The 16135-nt window shown below is 37.4% G+C and overlaps 1 protein-coding gene across 1 annotated transcript; it reads right to left on the reverse strand.

The window, feature by feature from the left end:
* Positions 1-4054: 4054 nt before the first annotated feature.
* On the reverse strand, positions 4055-5420 carry LOC118791397 (ovomucoid-like). Its single transcript, XM_036548745.1, has 4 exons — positions 5321-5420; positions 4977-5017; positions 4783-4892; positions 4055-4336 (listed from the first exon to the last, which is right to left on the reverse strand). Exons 1-4 carry the CDS (start codon positions 5361-5363, stop codon positions 4291-4293), a joined length of 240 nt encoding a protein of 79 aa, XP_036404638.1. The 5' UTR covers positions 5364-5420; the 3' UTR covers positions 4055-4290.
* Positions 5421-16135: the final 10715 nt, after the last annotated feature.

The following is a 16135-nucleotide window of genomic DNA, read 5'->3' on the forward strand; positions in this document are numbered from 1 at the left end:
ATTGTAGCCCCTTTAATATGTAAGAACAATGAAGAACTGGATTTTGAACTGAAGGAGGCTTGTAGGTAAGGCAAGGACAGAGTAATCCTGGATGTATGGATGCAAAGGGAAGAGATTTTTTGAAAGTGCAAAAGGATCTTAGGGCAATCGTCTTTGAGGGAAAATCATTACACAATGTTATTAAGTGTTGGAAAGACTAGATGTTTCATGAAAGTCTGTTTCCTTGAAGTTTACCATAACAAGATAAGGTTGAAGACTGCCATCTGCAATCTCATACATTCTGATTAGTATGAGCAATGTGTGTGAGGGGAATATAATTCCTGATTTCTCGCAACACATATTTTTTGATTCCGAAAATATTTCTTTTTCATAAGGACACTCACAAACAGCCTTTCAAATCTGAGCAACGAGGGAATGATGTAACACATTATAACTATAATGGTTATGAGAAGTTTCCTTTGATAGCCATAATACAGTCAAGGAATAATCGGAATCAAAAGGAAACACTAAAACTCTTGTGTGACTCAAGTAAAGCAGAGGTGGATGATACAGGTACAAAGCAGATACAGTCAACACATGGAAAGATTAAATGCTAACCTGCAAAGTGATCCCATGTGTTTGCCAAAAATCACATGCTTACTTACTTCCTTAAACCATAGCTAATTGTTAAAAACGTATTGAAAATTCAACAGGAAAAGAAAATATTCCCCCCCCCCACAATCGTTTTGATGAAGATGTGAAACTTTTAATGTGGTGTCCGTCTCTCTTGTGCAGTTTATAGAAGATTTCAGAAGTAGTGAAAGCTTGTCTTGTTAATTTAAATGAGATGAATATTGGTCCTAGCATCTCAGGACTCAGAGTGACAAGCTATAGCTATATACAGCAGACATTAACCTGTACTGCATGTAACAAGTGGACAGCACAGAGAGATATCCCTTCAGCTGTCTGTACTAAATATACCTATGGTCCTGCACATTGTTCACTATTGTATGTGGTGCTGATAAGGGAACTATCGCACAATGATAGCCCACTGGCCATTTAAGTGGATACTTTACTTTCAGTTCTGGCAGGAAGGCTCACTCAAACCCTTTTTAAAATTACAGTTAAAGAAAGAACAGAAAAATGTATGAGTTGCTTTCCTAATGCTGTGCACTTTTGAATGAGCAAATTCGAACCCAGGGGTAACCCCTTCCGCAGGACACGCCTAAATGAAGGCTTAGATCTTAAATGATCTCTTAAGCCATGTCCAAGATATTTATCCCAAATGTCTGTTTATTTCACTTATGACATAAGATCTTTCATAATTACTTCCCATACATTTATTGTTGATAGAATATGACAAGAGGATGGGTAATGTCATATAAGAACGTGTTTTTCATTGCTTGAATGCACAATTTTCAAAATGTCCACACATGACATTACATTACATTTCTGTCACTTAGCAGACATCCTTATCCAGAGTGACCTACATAGACATACATATTTGTAATGACATGAAATCAGCCCATTCACCAGTTAAAATTAAAAATGCACATTTTGGGTTAGGTTCTGTGGTTGAGCATTGAGGACTCTCGAGGAAGTAACTTCTACTCAATCAAGGCGTGAGCACTGTTGGTTTTGTTACATTTATTGGTGAAACGACCAAACGTTCCCAGGCTATACATCATTCCTGGTTCTTTGTTCATCACATATGTGTCTGTATAGATCATATTTTCTCTGCAGCTACTTTATGCAAAGATATGTACCTGTAACTAGTCAAACTATAAAATTCTAACCACCACAGTAAAAAGAGCAAATATTTGGCTGAGGTTACATTTTGCTTATGAGACACCCCTATCCAGGGTGATTTACATAGCCTACAGTTTTTACATAATACACATTTGTCCAGCTGGATATTTACTGCGGCAAATCAGGTTAAGTACCTTGCCCAGGGGTACAGCAGCAGCGTACCTGGGAATTGAATGGGAAGTATTCTCAATATGAACCCTGCTCCTTACCACTATCCCACAGTACCCCCACAATGCTAGACACAAACAAAAAGAGCCAGGAACAATGTTTGATAGCCCAAGAACATCTGGTCAGTACACTGGCCACAGTACGTCAACCGTGGTCTTGTACCCAGACTCAAGTCACAGGGATGTCGTAGAAGTGGACAGGAACACAGGGAGACTGGACACTGTCCAGACAGAGGTCGCCCGCTCGCCTTGCGCGGCCAAGCGGGGGCTACTTTTGCAGGACCTGTTTGTCTGTGCCTTTAGTGTCTCCTCCACGGGGCGGAGATTATTTAACACCACTGTGCCTTATCAGGGGAAGCTTTTGCACTAATTTCCTACAGAAATGACAGGTTTCTTTCCTCTTTTCCTCTGTTTTATATGCTATTATACATACATAAATACACACACACACATATATATACACAGACACACATACACACATCACTAGAGCTACTTAGCTACTTCAGCTGGATAGGATATCTCAGCTGCTTTAAATGTACCTTAAAATATCATTACTGGAACTTAATGTTGTGCATTGGTTGTGTTTCCTAGTTGCTGGCAATGTCACTCTTTCCATCATCTGACACACCCAAAAGTCTCCAAAGAGCGCCCTCTAGCACGCCCGTGCAATCCCAGGTTTTCAGATAGGGTCCTGTCAAAGGGCTGGGCTGAGTGAATTCCCAGAATAAACCTAATCAAAAACTTTCAAACAAAAAAACTACAAAAACAAAAACTCACAACCAAAGCTGCTTTGTAGATGATGAGAGAACACATTCTCAGGAAAGAGTTTGCAAGTGAAACGAAAATTTGAAAAAGAGACAATTATCATGAATGTAAATGTTATGTACATGCTGTTCACTGTACACAAAGCACCCTCCCGCAGATTTACTATGATTTTTCAAGCTCCAAACACTGGAGGGCAGTATTGACTTAGATCTCTGATGTTTCATTGCCGTCCCCTGTATATTTGCTATTTGGAGGTGCAATTTCTAAATTTTACCCTTAGAAAAAAAAAAAAATCTTTTTTCAGTGTGTGGTTTTTGCCTGTAATGTTTTATTAATGTAATTTGCATCTTAAACCTCATTGAATATATTGCTGTTCTGCAAAACTGTTATAATTAAACAACATTTATGTACTTTCTTGTATAAATGTAAGATGATTTCACCAAATGATTTGTTTTAATTTAGGAACATTTTATTCTTTAATACTGTGTGTATGTGTGTGTACATATGTTCATGGAAACTTTGTCAGCGTTTGCATTTACATAATTTTATTCTATCTATATTCAGAATTTCCTGTTACGTTCCTCGTGTTTCAGAGGGTGTCCAGCCTTGATTTACTCAGAATATACAGATATTTGAAGATTTTAAGAATTAAAAAAAAACTAATTCATGTTTAAAACTATTTTTTTGGATAAAGGTATTTTGGTCAACATTAAAAGGTACAAAAGAAATTCAAAATTTAAGTCCAGTAATATGTCTATATGTTGGCATTTTTCTTTCAGTTTGGAATGGGAATTGTTCAGTACCTGATTTTTGCCTGTGTGATGCATACATGTATTGGACAGACATTATATATTTGACCCTATAGTCTATCCCCTCATAGACGTGGTTATTGTATGTGTTTTGCATTCATTTAGTGTGACATGTCAGACTCAGGTCTGATCGTGTTGGGTTGCTTCCTGCTTTGCGGATGAAAACATTCATGCAGTTTGAACTTTGCAATGGAAGTATGGCTGCCTAATAATGCGGTGGCTTGTTTTCTGTCACTGTGTGGCTTCATAGAGATCGATTTACTATTTAGTGAGTATGAAGATTAATCCACTTTCCCTTAAATGACTTGAAATTCAAGTTAATCTGCTGTTCTGAATTATTTGCACTTTGTCAACATCTGTGTTTGTTGTCCTTTTCTTTTTTAATAAACAGATGCCAGCCCACATAGAAGTCATGTCATGTTATTAGTTCCTTTGGCTTTTCACCTTTACCCACACTTCAAATAAAACCTGAAGGACCAAATAAACAAAGGTCCCATGATAGGAATCAACACTGGAGTCTTTTCAGACATTCCATGTACCTTTTAAGACTTTATTCAAAAAAGTTCAAGGAAAATAGCAAGATAAAAAGAAACATTTTCACTCTTATATTAATGTATCTGATCGACTAAAAAAATGTGAAAAAATGCCCCTTACTCCCTTGGCCAAAACAAAGGCTGCAAGTGACGCAGAGTTTAAAAATGCTCAATGGGATATATTGCGATCTCTACACACAGGCAGTGGACTCTTCAGCATTCAGTCCCTTAGCATTCTCCTTTCCGGCTGACGCCAACTCTGTTACCCGACTCACTGGAAAATAAGCACACATCAATATTACATTCATGCAGAAGATATAAGAAACGAAATGGCTCCCTGCATGTTAACCTTTATGAGGTGATAACACTTACATGGAAACTCATGCCACTGATGCTGACCAAACCCTCCTCAATATCCATATTAGCTTAAACTGTGCTATACCATGCCTTTGATCAATACATTGAATATATACACCTTACCACTAGATATAATGAAGTTGAAAAATGTCCCGTATATCACGGAAGTGGAGGAAAGGCCTTTCAATCAAAATTAAGATGCCTTATGACGAAATTCAATTTACAATAAATTTGTTTCATGTGCCGTTGATACACCGTACCATAGGAGGTTAGGGGATTCATGTCGACGAATGCGACTGCATTCTCATGATTAACAGTTCAATTGTAAAAGAACTAGTCTTGAGCCAAATACATAGCACTCACTAAATAGCAAGGCACAGCATGCATTCGTTGGAGTAAGTCTGGCCATCATCCCCACAGACCGGGGCATACTCGCGTGTGCAGACGGGTATCCCATTTGAGTTGCAGTTCGCCTATTTAACAAATGAGAGTCAGGGTAAGTTTTGACCAGAGCGAACTACAATTACAGCTGTAAGTCTACAGAAACATTTTCTTACCGATCTTGAACCATCAGAAACGGCGGCTGCTCCCACCAATGCTGTAAAAAAGAAATCATTTAGTATGTTGCGTGTCAGCCGGTAATAAAGTTGCTTAGTAGTGGGAACGATAAAATCTAGGCTATATTTTAAGCGTCTTCAATGGTGCGTCCATTTTCACCTCAAAGTTATTGCAAACTCCTCCGATTAAATCATAAATAACTTGATTTTCCCCGAACACGTCCTTTTTCCACATTATTATCGCTACATATTATGATTACATTTTGTAACTTCCCTGCTGACATGTAATCTATAAGTAACGCTATGAAACACTATTATTTTTAAATAAAGCTCTTAAAACTCACCAACGACGCAGGAGAGAAGAAGTAGACGCGTGACGGTCTGCATTTCCGATTTAGTAGATTCCAGCAAATGGAGAGCCGAGCGGAACACGTCGTTTTTATAGCAAGATCTTCCTGTCTCCACCCCCGCAGGTAACATGGGTGAGTTTTGACGACAAACTGTATTGTGGGTATAGATGGGAGGAACTTACTTTTTGTAATGTATATGGTGAAGGCTACTTGTTCAGTTTGCTCTACATATAGCATTCCCCGTAAACAATTGTCCTTATTAAATATTCGCCAATATCTTGTGTCATAACCTACATTATGCATCGTCGTTTGGTTCCGACTGCTTTTTAAGAAATTGGGGGTTGGTAGAAAAGCTTTAAAAACGCATGCTAGGTTCATTAATTCATTAATTCGGTTGATTCAATACGTTAATACCTCACAGGAGTCAGAAGTCCATGTAAGTACACGTTATTGCAGCTACTTCTTTAGTTTCTCTTCTGTCTAGTCCTAGTGGTAGCTTATCACAACATCACCTAACGTCCTTGCTCAATACCACTCTCATGATCTTCGAGACACCTGTGTGTTTTTTTCCACCGGTACTAAGTTGTCTAAATAAAATGCTGCTACTTTGACTTACTGTGGCAATTTGGTCAGTTTCCTAGCAACCTGAATCGAGTGCAGAATTCCGAATAAATTGAAATCTGTGTGATAAAAGAGAATGTAAGTACTTTGGGGGATGGTTTAATTCAGGGCTTCCATGGTACCCAAAAAGATCACTGCCCTCTCATGACAGGTGACAGGTGACAGAGGTACAAATCAATTAAACCAGATGGAACATTTAATTTTTTAAGTCTGTCTAGATGCTTGTGAAGCCACCTTCCTCTTTGTACCTAAAATTACTGGTAGGTCTCCTAATAATCAAACATCCCTGTCACATAACTGTTATGTATTTCTGAATTTATATGGCTATGCATCAGTTTGTCTTTCAACTGTAGTAGATCACTTATATTTGATTTTAAAAAAGAGATTGAGATGCTATAGTGAACAATATGTGCTGCAGCTAGGTTTCGGGGTTCTTATATTTAAAGACATTATTCTAATTTAAAAGCATATGTAGGTTGTACAAGTGGATAAACGGCCACATTGGGATATGACCATGTAGACCAAATTTATTGCAGATGATCACTTCTTTGCCACCTGCCTTCCAATTTTCAGGTGGTGTTACTTTTGGAAGTGAACCACATTGAATTTCCATTGCATGGCCTTGTGTACATTATGTGGGGAGGTTCTTTGAAGATGAAATAGCTTTAATCATGTGATAGTGGTAGTTTTGTAAATATGTTTCCAAAGTCCTTCTACATTTCCATGTTCTTCATTGTACCCAACACTCAAAAGGCTCAAACGGGTCATTTTGACTAGAGTTTCTGACTCTGTAACAGTATATTCATGTTAATTTGGCAGTGATGCATGACGTTACATTAGTAGACCCAGCAATGATTTAATTGGCAGACAATCATGTCGCTGCCTCTTCAAGTCCACAAATGAAATCCCTCCCTCACTACCTGATGGGCTACTGCCCATCTCCAGCAATAAGAACAATACTGAAAATATCTCACTCCAAGTCTGTTTAAATATAAAGTGCTCTAATTGCACATCAGAACAGGCATGGCAGTATGGTGTAGTAAGAATGGGGTAGGACAGAGCATGCAATACAAAGCTTGCAAATTTAATTCCCAAGTGGGCTAGTACCATCTTACCCTGAAAATACTTCATAGTATCAATCTTCAATCTTCATAGTATCAGTAATCGGCCTGCTGTACAAATGTACATTGTTTGAAAATGTAGGCTAAGTAAGTTGTCTTGTAAAAAGGTATATACTAAGCATAAAAGAAATGTAATAAACAATCAAGTATTATCTACATTTTATGTAACTGACTGAAAAGAAGGGTATAGGATAAAAACAATATTCAGTAAATTGTTTTTTTTTATATATGTAACTGAGCACCGACGGTTTTTCCTCCAACTTCATTTATCATATTTATTCTGTCCCAAATAGATATTCATCTGCCAAGTATCAGATGGTTCAAGGCAGCCGTGTTTACATTACAAAGTTACAAAAGAGTGAGATAGACAGAGAGGGGGGGAGGAGCGTTTATGCCAGAAACAGCTAATATGACGATGCAAGTATCTGTGACTTTTGGACAAGTGCAAAGCCGGTTAGACAGGATTTAAGTGATTATGCTAGTATTGCTTGAAAACACCTCCCCTTTTTCTTAAAACAAATCTCAGATTTAAGTGTTGCTTGGTTTATTTTAGAACACTGATGTGAGGGGGAGCTAGTATTTTTCCAGTCAGGGTGGAATAATAGGGCGTATGGCCTGTTGATGTTTGAATGGAGGTGATTTAAACAGTCTTCCCCCATCAAATATCACTCCTCCATGAACATTGGTCTCCAGAAACAATGGCATTTCCAGGATGGATTTCCTTAGAAGTTTCCTTAGAAGCCTTATTAATTGTTATGAGACTTTTTGTAAAAGCCTCCCTTGAGTTGTTCTGCAAGATGGTTCTCTGTGTGCTAGGCCTCTTGCAAACCCCACAAGTGGTGACTCAGCTTCATGCAGTTTCCTCATAGTATTGTGCAGTAAAGTATTTAGCCATGATGTGTATTAGAGGTTACCTTTGACATGCTGCCATTGTCAATGTAATTACGTATTGCTCAAGGTGTTTTGAGTGCAGAGAGATGTTACACTAGTTCCTGTCCATCCTGTAAGCTCTAAATAGAGTGCATTCCTTTCATTGCGAAGATCTAGAGGGTAAAATGTCACAAAGTAAAGGACATTCCAACTGTGTTATTGAGTTTTTCTGTATCCGAGAAATGCTCTGTACAAGAATGCCTTTGTACAAATCAGACCTCTTGAAAGGAGGAGAGAGGAGGGTATAAACTTAGGGAAATGCTTTTTTTCCTCATGAAGGCATAAAAGGCTGAAGAAAAACTGTAATGTAAAATAAAAAACATATAAAATATTGAAAGGCTGTATAATTTAGGTTACTGGGCAGCATTCAATGAAAATCCTTGGTGCTTTACCCTGAGCTTTGAGTTAAAAAGTTGAGCACATATTCATTTTATTATTATTATACATCCTCACGAGCACTGAAATGCTTCACTCAAATCACATTTTCTCTCCGATGGAATGGCTGGTTAAATGTTGTGTGTTTACTGGCTGTCTGTTGTTTTAGGAAGCAGTGTCCTGAAGACACAAGGAAACTGAGCGCTCATATCAGAGAAAAACAAAATTCCACCCCCCTTCTCCAGCCACTCGCATGCCGCTAAGAACAGCTCATGCTTGCTGTGTCAGGCCTGGACTGGATGGGGAGCAAAAACACATTGCATAAGAGAAGGGATCGCCGGTCCAGTTGTGGCAGGCCGCTTGTACTCTGCAGGGCGATTACTCAAGACGTCACCGAATCCACTGGAATCCATTTTCTCTGGAATTGTGGAATCTAAAGGAATAAGTCTGGACAGGATTGGGAAGCCTCCCTTAAAGCATGACCCAATCAGGGATGGGGTAGGAGATTATGAATGTGTGGAGGAGGGGCATTGTTACGCTAGCAAGTGGGTGTGCAATCACGTCACTGAACAAATGGAGATGGGTATAACACAAACTTGCTACAGGAGTAAAATATCTCCAGACGGTTTGTTCTGACATGTGTAGGTAACGTGGCTACAACCCTGTTATTCAGAAAGGATTTCTGGCTGTATTGTTTTGTCATGTAAACACAGGCATTTGCTACTCAAAATAGAGATTAAAAATGTCTGTTTGATATGCTGTTAACTATTTTACTTGACAGTGGTGTAATTCACTAGGTGGCAGCAATGCTCTCTAGTAGAAATGAAAGTTATTCTCACTACAAGTTTTCTTTACTATATATCCCATATGGGTAGAGTTGTAAATGATTTAATTCAAATAAATTCCTTGTGGTATGAAGAAGGTAAGACTATAGGACTACACTGTGTGCCGTTGCAGGTTCCTCTCCTCTGGATATTTCACTACTAGTTTCTATTAGTAGTTTCATTACTTTCACTGGTGTGCTATTTTGCACAACTGGAACATTGACTGCGGACCACTGTAAGTTACTATGATTACAATATTTGGTTGGCAGACATACTTATTCAGTCAGTTGCATGGCTCACATCCGTTTATAAAACTGGATTTACTGAAGCATCTCAGATCACATACCTTAATCAAGGGTGCGATAACAAGGCCACACATATTAGAATTTAAATTCATCTTTTGCTTACAGATGCTGTTGAGTATGACTAAACTACACATCTGCAATGATCCATACACAATGAATATCTGTATCTTTTCTTTACACTGAATGTATGTGGGGGTATGATTGTAAACAGTTACATTCTGTCATTTTTCATCATACAAACATCTGTATCCTTGCAATAAAGAGGCTATATGAGTTTAAAGACATTTTGAGTGGTTTCAGTGGAAATGCAGAATCAAAAATGCTCAGACAACGTTTGATGTGAAAATGGCAGCCAAGCAATCAGATGATTCTTTATGAAAATATTTAAGAATATTTTTAATTAGTTTGCTCTGACAACACTGAAAGCATTTGGACAATGATGTGGACGATATCATCCTCTTAGCAATGCCCTTTTTTCCGTAACCTTAGCCTGGGATTGGAAACCCTGTGAAAGAAATCACAGCCCCCATTCAGAACTGGATGGAAATACTTCCATTTGCTCTTTCATTCAACACAATCATACAGGGAATTATTCATGGAATATTTACAACTAATTCATTCCCTTTTTTGTGAACTAATTAGTTTTTGTTATGACATAGCCTTTATGTTTTAATTCACTAATTCAGAAGTGTAATTACACTTAATATGCAGAGCCTTTATATCCATTTAGTGGTGCTTCAGTGAACAATGCTTTGTCTTGAAATTGGAGAACAGTAGGTGAGGCCTGCAATTTGGTACAATAATTTGTTTCCATACAGTCAATAGGAATAACCAAAAGAAAATCCTCATCTAATATCTAATAGATTAATTTTCTGTTCACGTGGGATCAAGAATTTGTTACAGGTTACAATAATTCAAGTAAAATTATTTTGAATTCTGGCCTTGTCCTCTTTAAAAAATTGTTGGACACATTTATCTTTGACTAATAGGAAAATTATAAGAGCAAAAACAACTCTCCACAGATAATTTTCACAAGTGAAGATTGACAGTCCAAACATGTCCAAACAGTCCAAACCAAGTCATAGTGAGTAGTGCAGACACCATCCCTTTGTGCACCATAACACTCAGGCTGAAAGCACAAAGGATACAGGAATACGTCTCAGAACAGGCAGCTACATGGCAGCTCTATTAACTTTCCACACAGAAAGCTGTCTGTTACCATTTGTTCCACACAAGGTACACAGCTGACAAATCTCAGGCTGGGATTCCTGGTCCTGCCAAAGACATTAATATTAGACATTGAATGCTGTTCAAACAGTCTGCTTTCATTTGCAGACAGTTGATTAGACTGCACTGATGTGGTATAGGATCAAGTTCATTGTGTAAAATTTCACACTTTATTGGTGTCTGTGATGATAACGTGACCTGACCCGTTACAAGGACTTGGACTGGATTGACCCCCACTGTTTGATGGTACAGTTAAAGTGGTGTGTGAATGCTCATGAACAAGACTTTATTTTTTTTTTTTTGACCCAACGCACAAACATCCACTCATAAAATATCTTCATGAAATAAAACAGAATGAGTGTGCCTAGTGAGTACATGGCCAGGCTGCCATGTAAATAAAGTGCAATGGTACCACACCTCTGTATATTCTTAATCATGCCTCTCCATTTAACGATGCCCTCCCCGCCATTAGATGTGTCTGGTAGCACAGTAACTGCAAAGTTAGCCATGTGTCTGTTAGCAAGGTAACTGCCTGTACATGTGTCATGCATTTTGTAGCATCTAAACAATGTGACCCTTGAATAAATGTTTCTATCAACATGGCAGATGTTTCCTGATAAAACAGTTTGGGATTGAATATATTGCAGTTTTGTTGAGAGATGGATATTTTCCATCAAGGTTGAAAGAATACTGTCAACTCCAGTCAAAATCCAGTTAGATAATGTTGTATGCATCTTCCCACCTCTATTCCAAATATGTGAAATGCAAAAAGTATATAGTTTTAAAAGGTTTTGAATGTGTGACTTTTATTTTTGTACATTGTTATGTAAGTTCACTTATTCTAACCCCTGGCACATTAATTAAAGAAATATCTGCAGGAAACAAAAGACTGGTAAACCTCTGGGGAACATAAGCGATTTTCATGATTGAATCAAAATTGTCAGCCAGTATGTCACCCTCCAATGAGAGATGACTTACCCCTGTTTCAACACAATCACCATAATATTGAAATTTGATGCTGGAATTCCTGGCCCTGATGGCAGTAAACAATCAATCAATAAATAATGTAAAAATGTACATTACCTTATTAGTGAAATGTTATTTGCAGTGTTTTGAAAAGTGGGCTGCTGAATAGTTTGATGTATTTGATGTCAGCCTTTTTGTAAACATTGGGAGTATTTATTGTATTTAAAAATTCACAATGTATTGTTGATTGTATGACTACCAATCAAATTAAATCGCCTACAATTAATATGCCTACAGAGAAGACAGGTTGAATTGTCACTTATTGAATGTTAACAGGTATCAATTCTATTTCACTCTTTTTGTTCTGTTTCTTTTATACCAGATACGATGGTACAACTACATGGTAAAACCTTATTCTTTAAGTTTCCCTTTTTTTGCCCAGAAACCATAACCATAAATAATTCTGCATAGAACAGATTATTAATTCATAGATTATTAATTAATAATTCTGCGTAGAACATGCATTAATTTCCATGTGTAATGTCATCACTGGCACAAAAAAAAATGCATGGAACATAATGCTTTATGGGTGGTGTATCCTTTCCAGTCAGGCTGGTGAAAGAGGAGACCATCATCATCATCATCATCATTCCTGTTATTTAACAAAAGATAGAATTTACACAGGAAATATATTTTTTCCTACTTTTAAAATATTCTAATTATATAATTTGGTTTGCCTGTGATATGCCTTTACACAAGAACACATTTAAGATTTTGCTGAAGATGAACAATAATTGTTTTATAACCTGTCTCCTGGACTATTTTAGTTCCCCAATAATTGGAGCATCAGCCAGAACTCTCAGCAAATTCTAGTGACTGGTTGTTAACTTCAGCATCTGCACATGAGTTGTACAGCATGTAAAAAAGCCATAGTTTGACTCACCTGATAAGTAGGATTGTGAAGGAAACAGAACAAAGTATCCAGTCTGTGGTTAGGCAAGTAATATCATTCAGGTCTTACATAAAGTTAGCCCAGTTTAAATAGGGACCTCCTATTCCAAAATACTTGCCAGAGGCTATAGTTATACTGACCCCTAACTGACTAGACATGATCAAGAATACATTCAAAAATACAAATACTGACAAATGCCTGCATACATGCATGTACACATGTACATACACGAATCTTTGGCACTTTTGCATAATATCATAAACTATGACTTCATCATAACAAATTTTCATTTTGAAGGGAGCCGGGCATAATATAAAGGTTATCTTTTAAATTAGCAGGCTGAAGATTTCAATGAATGAGCTTAGCCAGTATTTTAAAGAAAACGGTTTTATGTGTCTGGAGGATAGTATTTACAATGATTCTAGAATGTTGCTGATAGTAGAGTCTCTGTGTACTCCTGTCATCTTTTGTCAAGTAGTAAGGGAAGTGGGATAAAATGGCCCAAGGCTCACATTTTAAAATGTGGACAAAGTGACTTTTTGTTTTTAGTAGAGTAGTGGATTTCACTAAAATGAAGTGTGTAAAAGATTGCATAATTAACTTTGGAATATTTTAAGACAAGCTTACTCTGAATGCAGAGGCTAAATATATGAGAATCATGCTAAGTGTTACTACAGGATAACCACTGATGCTGCATGTGGCCAAGCAATAATGGCCTCAGTGGCAATACTCAGCAGTGTACCCTACAGTGTCCCTGTCTGAGACTGAGCAAACATTTGCCATTCTGAAGATCCTCAGGTCCGCTGTGGAAGCATGGGCTGGTCACAGATGAAGCTCAACTTATACAAAGCCAAATATTTTTTAATTGGGGGATGAACAATTTTGTATAAGAACAGGTTACATAAGTTATTTAATATGGAAAAAAAGCCTTCAGGAAGTGAGAGCCCAATAAACAGCTAAGCGCATGCCATGTCATAATGTACCTTTCCACACAGACCTCATTCTATGGTAAAATAGTCTCCATTACCTGCGTTTGCTCTTACGTTTTTCTCTGTGTTGTCTTTTTTCAACATGTCCCAATGAAAAAAATATCCATTATTTCATCAGGATTACTTTCTGCTTCTGATTAAATCTCACACATTCACCTAGAATTCAAAAAGAGAAATGTATCAAAGATATTTGGAGAATAACTGTAGCTGCTTTGAAAAAAAAAAAAAAACTCATTTTTTTCTTCTTTATATGTCTGGCTCAGTATTTTGCTACAAAATATTAAACTCTCCCTTTCATCAATCACTACCTGATGCAGGAAGGAAAACAACCCCTAAATGTAATGTGAGTCCTCTATCAGCTCTCTGTTCTGGTATTATTGACATAGCAGTTGCACAGGGCTCCTGTATTGTGTGCCCCATTCTTCATTTGTCCAATATGAGGAGAGGCGTTTTTGTTTGTCTTGGATACCAGTCTGTCATCTGCCCAGCACAGAACATTATTACTGCACAACAGCATTGAAGACACATTGTTATGACTGTGCTTCAACAGAATGTACATGACATTGTGTTCTTCTCTTTGTTTCCGGAAAATATTAACATTTATCGTGGTGAAGGATGTGAAATCCAGGAGGTCTTTTCCCAGTCATCACAGTTTCCACCTATACATTTGGTGAAATAGAGGAAGATAACAAAGGCAAATTGCCAGTTAGAGGAAATTTAAATAATGTGTGTAATAGATAGAGACAGCAGTGCAGAAGCCATACATCTTGTAAGAAGACAGGGAAAAGGAAACAACGCTAAAAAAAGAAAGATGGAAGTAAGCAGAGACAGACAAAAGAAATAAGGCCTGGCACAAGGACAGATTGCTCCCTCATAAAACTCCATTCTGTTCACAATCTGTATTTCACTAAGTACTGATGAGGTGGGCAGCTCATTGCTTCTTTGCATGTACTTTGACTACCACTACAGCTTATTATTATTATTATTATTATTAGCCAGACAAGGAAACCTAAAGAAAGTAATTACAACAGTGCTTTCAATAGGTGGGAGATTTCTGAAGCCTGCAAGTGGTAAACTGAGAGGACACTAATATATTATGGCACAGAGGATGTTTGTTCTTTTTGTCACAAAAACAGGACAGGATGTACAAGTGTTTTTTTTTTAGAAACAAGTGTTTTTATTACAGCATAATATTAAAGCAATATTTCTTTGCTTTGGTAATTTTCTTGTGGTTTTCATGTGCCCTTTCTCCAATTGGATGATGTCTTGTAGTGCTTTAGTTCAAGTGGATTCTGCAAATGCAATCCATCTACCATACAGCTGACATCTGTCTCCTCCCCTTCCTCCACCTGATTGGTCAATATTGAGTTAGCTCTGACTCCCCCTCCTACTTCCAGGCTTTCCTAGCCTGGGACTGTAGCTGACAAACATTGGCTCACACTCAAGTGCTTCGTGTTGGATAGCATACTGTCTTTGCCTTTTGTTCCACTGTCCCCCAGTGACCTCAATGAAGAAGATCTGCTACTGGCATGCATCCCTTTGACAGGGGCTACTGATTAATGAAGTACTTATTAAATAATTAATCAGTATCTTTCTTTTGTTTGTTTGTTCTATCTTTCTGTTGCTTTGATACAAGCCTCATCAAGACCTGTGTGTTTCATTATAGTGGTAAGTGCTTTTAAAATTCTTGTTATTTCTCATGGTACTGTGAATTGGTGAATTTGTTTTGATGTATTGATGTCTGAGAAGTGAACCTGAGCCAACATTACACCTAGAATGAATAGAATAACCTAGCAGTCAATCTGGACATCAACATTTTAGAGATTTTTTTTTTCTCCCTATTTACAATATTCACACATAAACACACATATGTAAGTATGTTACAGATGTTGCTTTAAAAAGTACAATTATTTCATCTGCATCTGAATGAAATGGCCGTAGTCAGTCCACCTTTCCAATTATACAATTATTATTTCAATTATTCAATAACCCCCCCCCCAAAAAAAAACATCAAGATATTCATTAAGAGAATTTACAACTCAATTCTGTCCTCAATAAAATGTTCACAGTAAATAAAGAACTGTTAATTATTTGATTTATTTCCTGACATTCTATGTAATTCATAACTGTACTTTTCCTATTCTCCTGCATGGTAAATGCAATGTAACTAACTGTCATACTGTTCTGGGTACAGCTGTTCAATGGCATTGTATTGTGTTGTATAATAACTATATTAAGATGGTGTTCCCACAGCATAAGTAATTTTTTTGTCTTTCTTCATTTTGTCACCAGTAGTTTTTACAGTGTTGCACAGGCAAGCATTAAGTCACTGACCACAGCCATTGAGCAGTGTACAGCGAGGATATGAGAAAGTCAGTGAATCATATAATGGCAAACAAACAGTTATTAATTTCACTATCACCTAAATGACTGGTACTTCGTCATGAGCTGCCTTATCAGTTATTAAATTCACTAAATGAGGAGGTACCTCGCAAAGGC

The sequence above is a fragment of the Megalops cyprinoides genome, chromosome 16 (assembly GCF_013368585.1).
Source record: "Megalops cyprinoides isolate fMegCyp1 chromosome 16, fMegCyp1.pri, whole genome shotgun sequence".
In the NCBI taxonomy this organism is placed as follows: Eukaryota; Metazoa; Chordata; class Actinopteri; order Elopiformes; family Megalopidae; genus Megalops; species Megalops cyprinoides.

Bases quoted from the DNA above. Each gene is read 5' to 3' on its own strand.
- LOC118791397 (XM_036548745.1), bottom strand. From the start codon at position 5,363: ATGCAGACCGTCACGCGTCTACTTCTTCTCTCCTGCGTCGTTG. The intron at 5,018-5,320 runs GTGAGTTTTAAG...TCTTTTTTACAG, and splicing joins TCTTCTCTCCTGCGTCGTTG to CATTGGTGGGAGCAGCCGCC. The intron at 4,893-4,976 runs GTAAGAAAATGT...TTTGTTAAATAG, and splicing joins TTTCTGATGGTTCAAGATCG to GCGAACTGCAACTCAAATGG.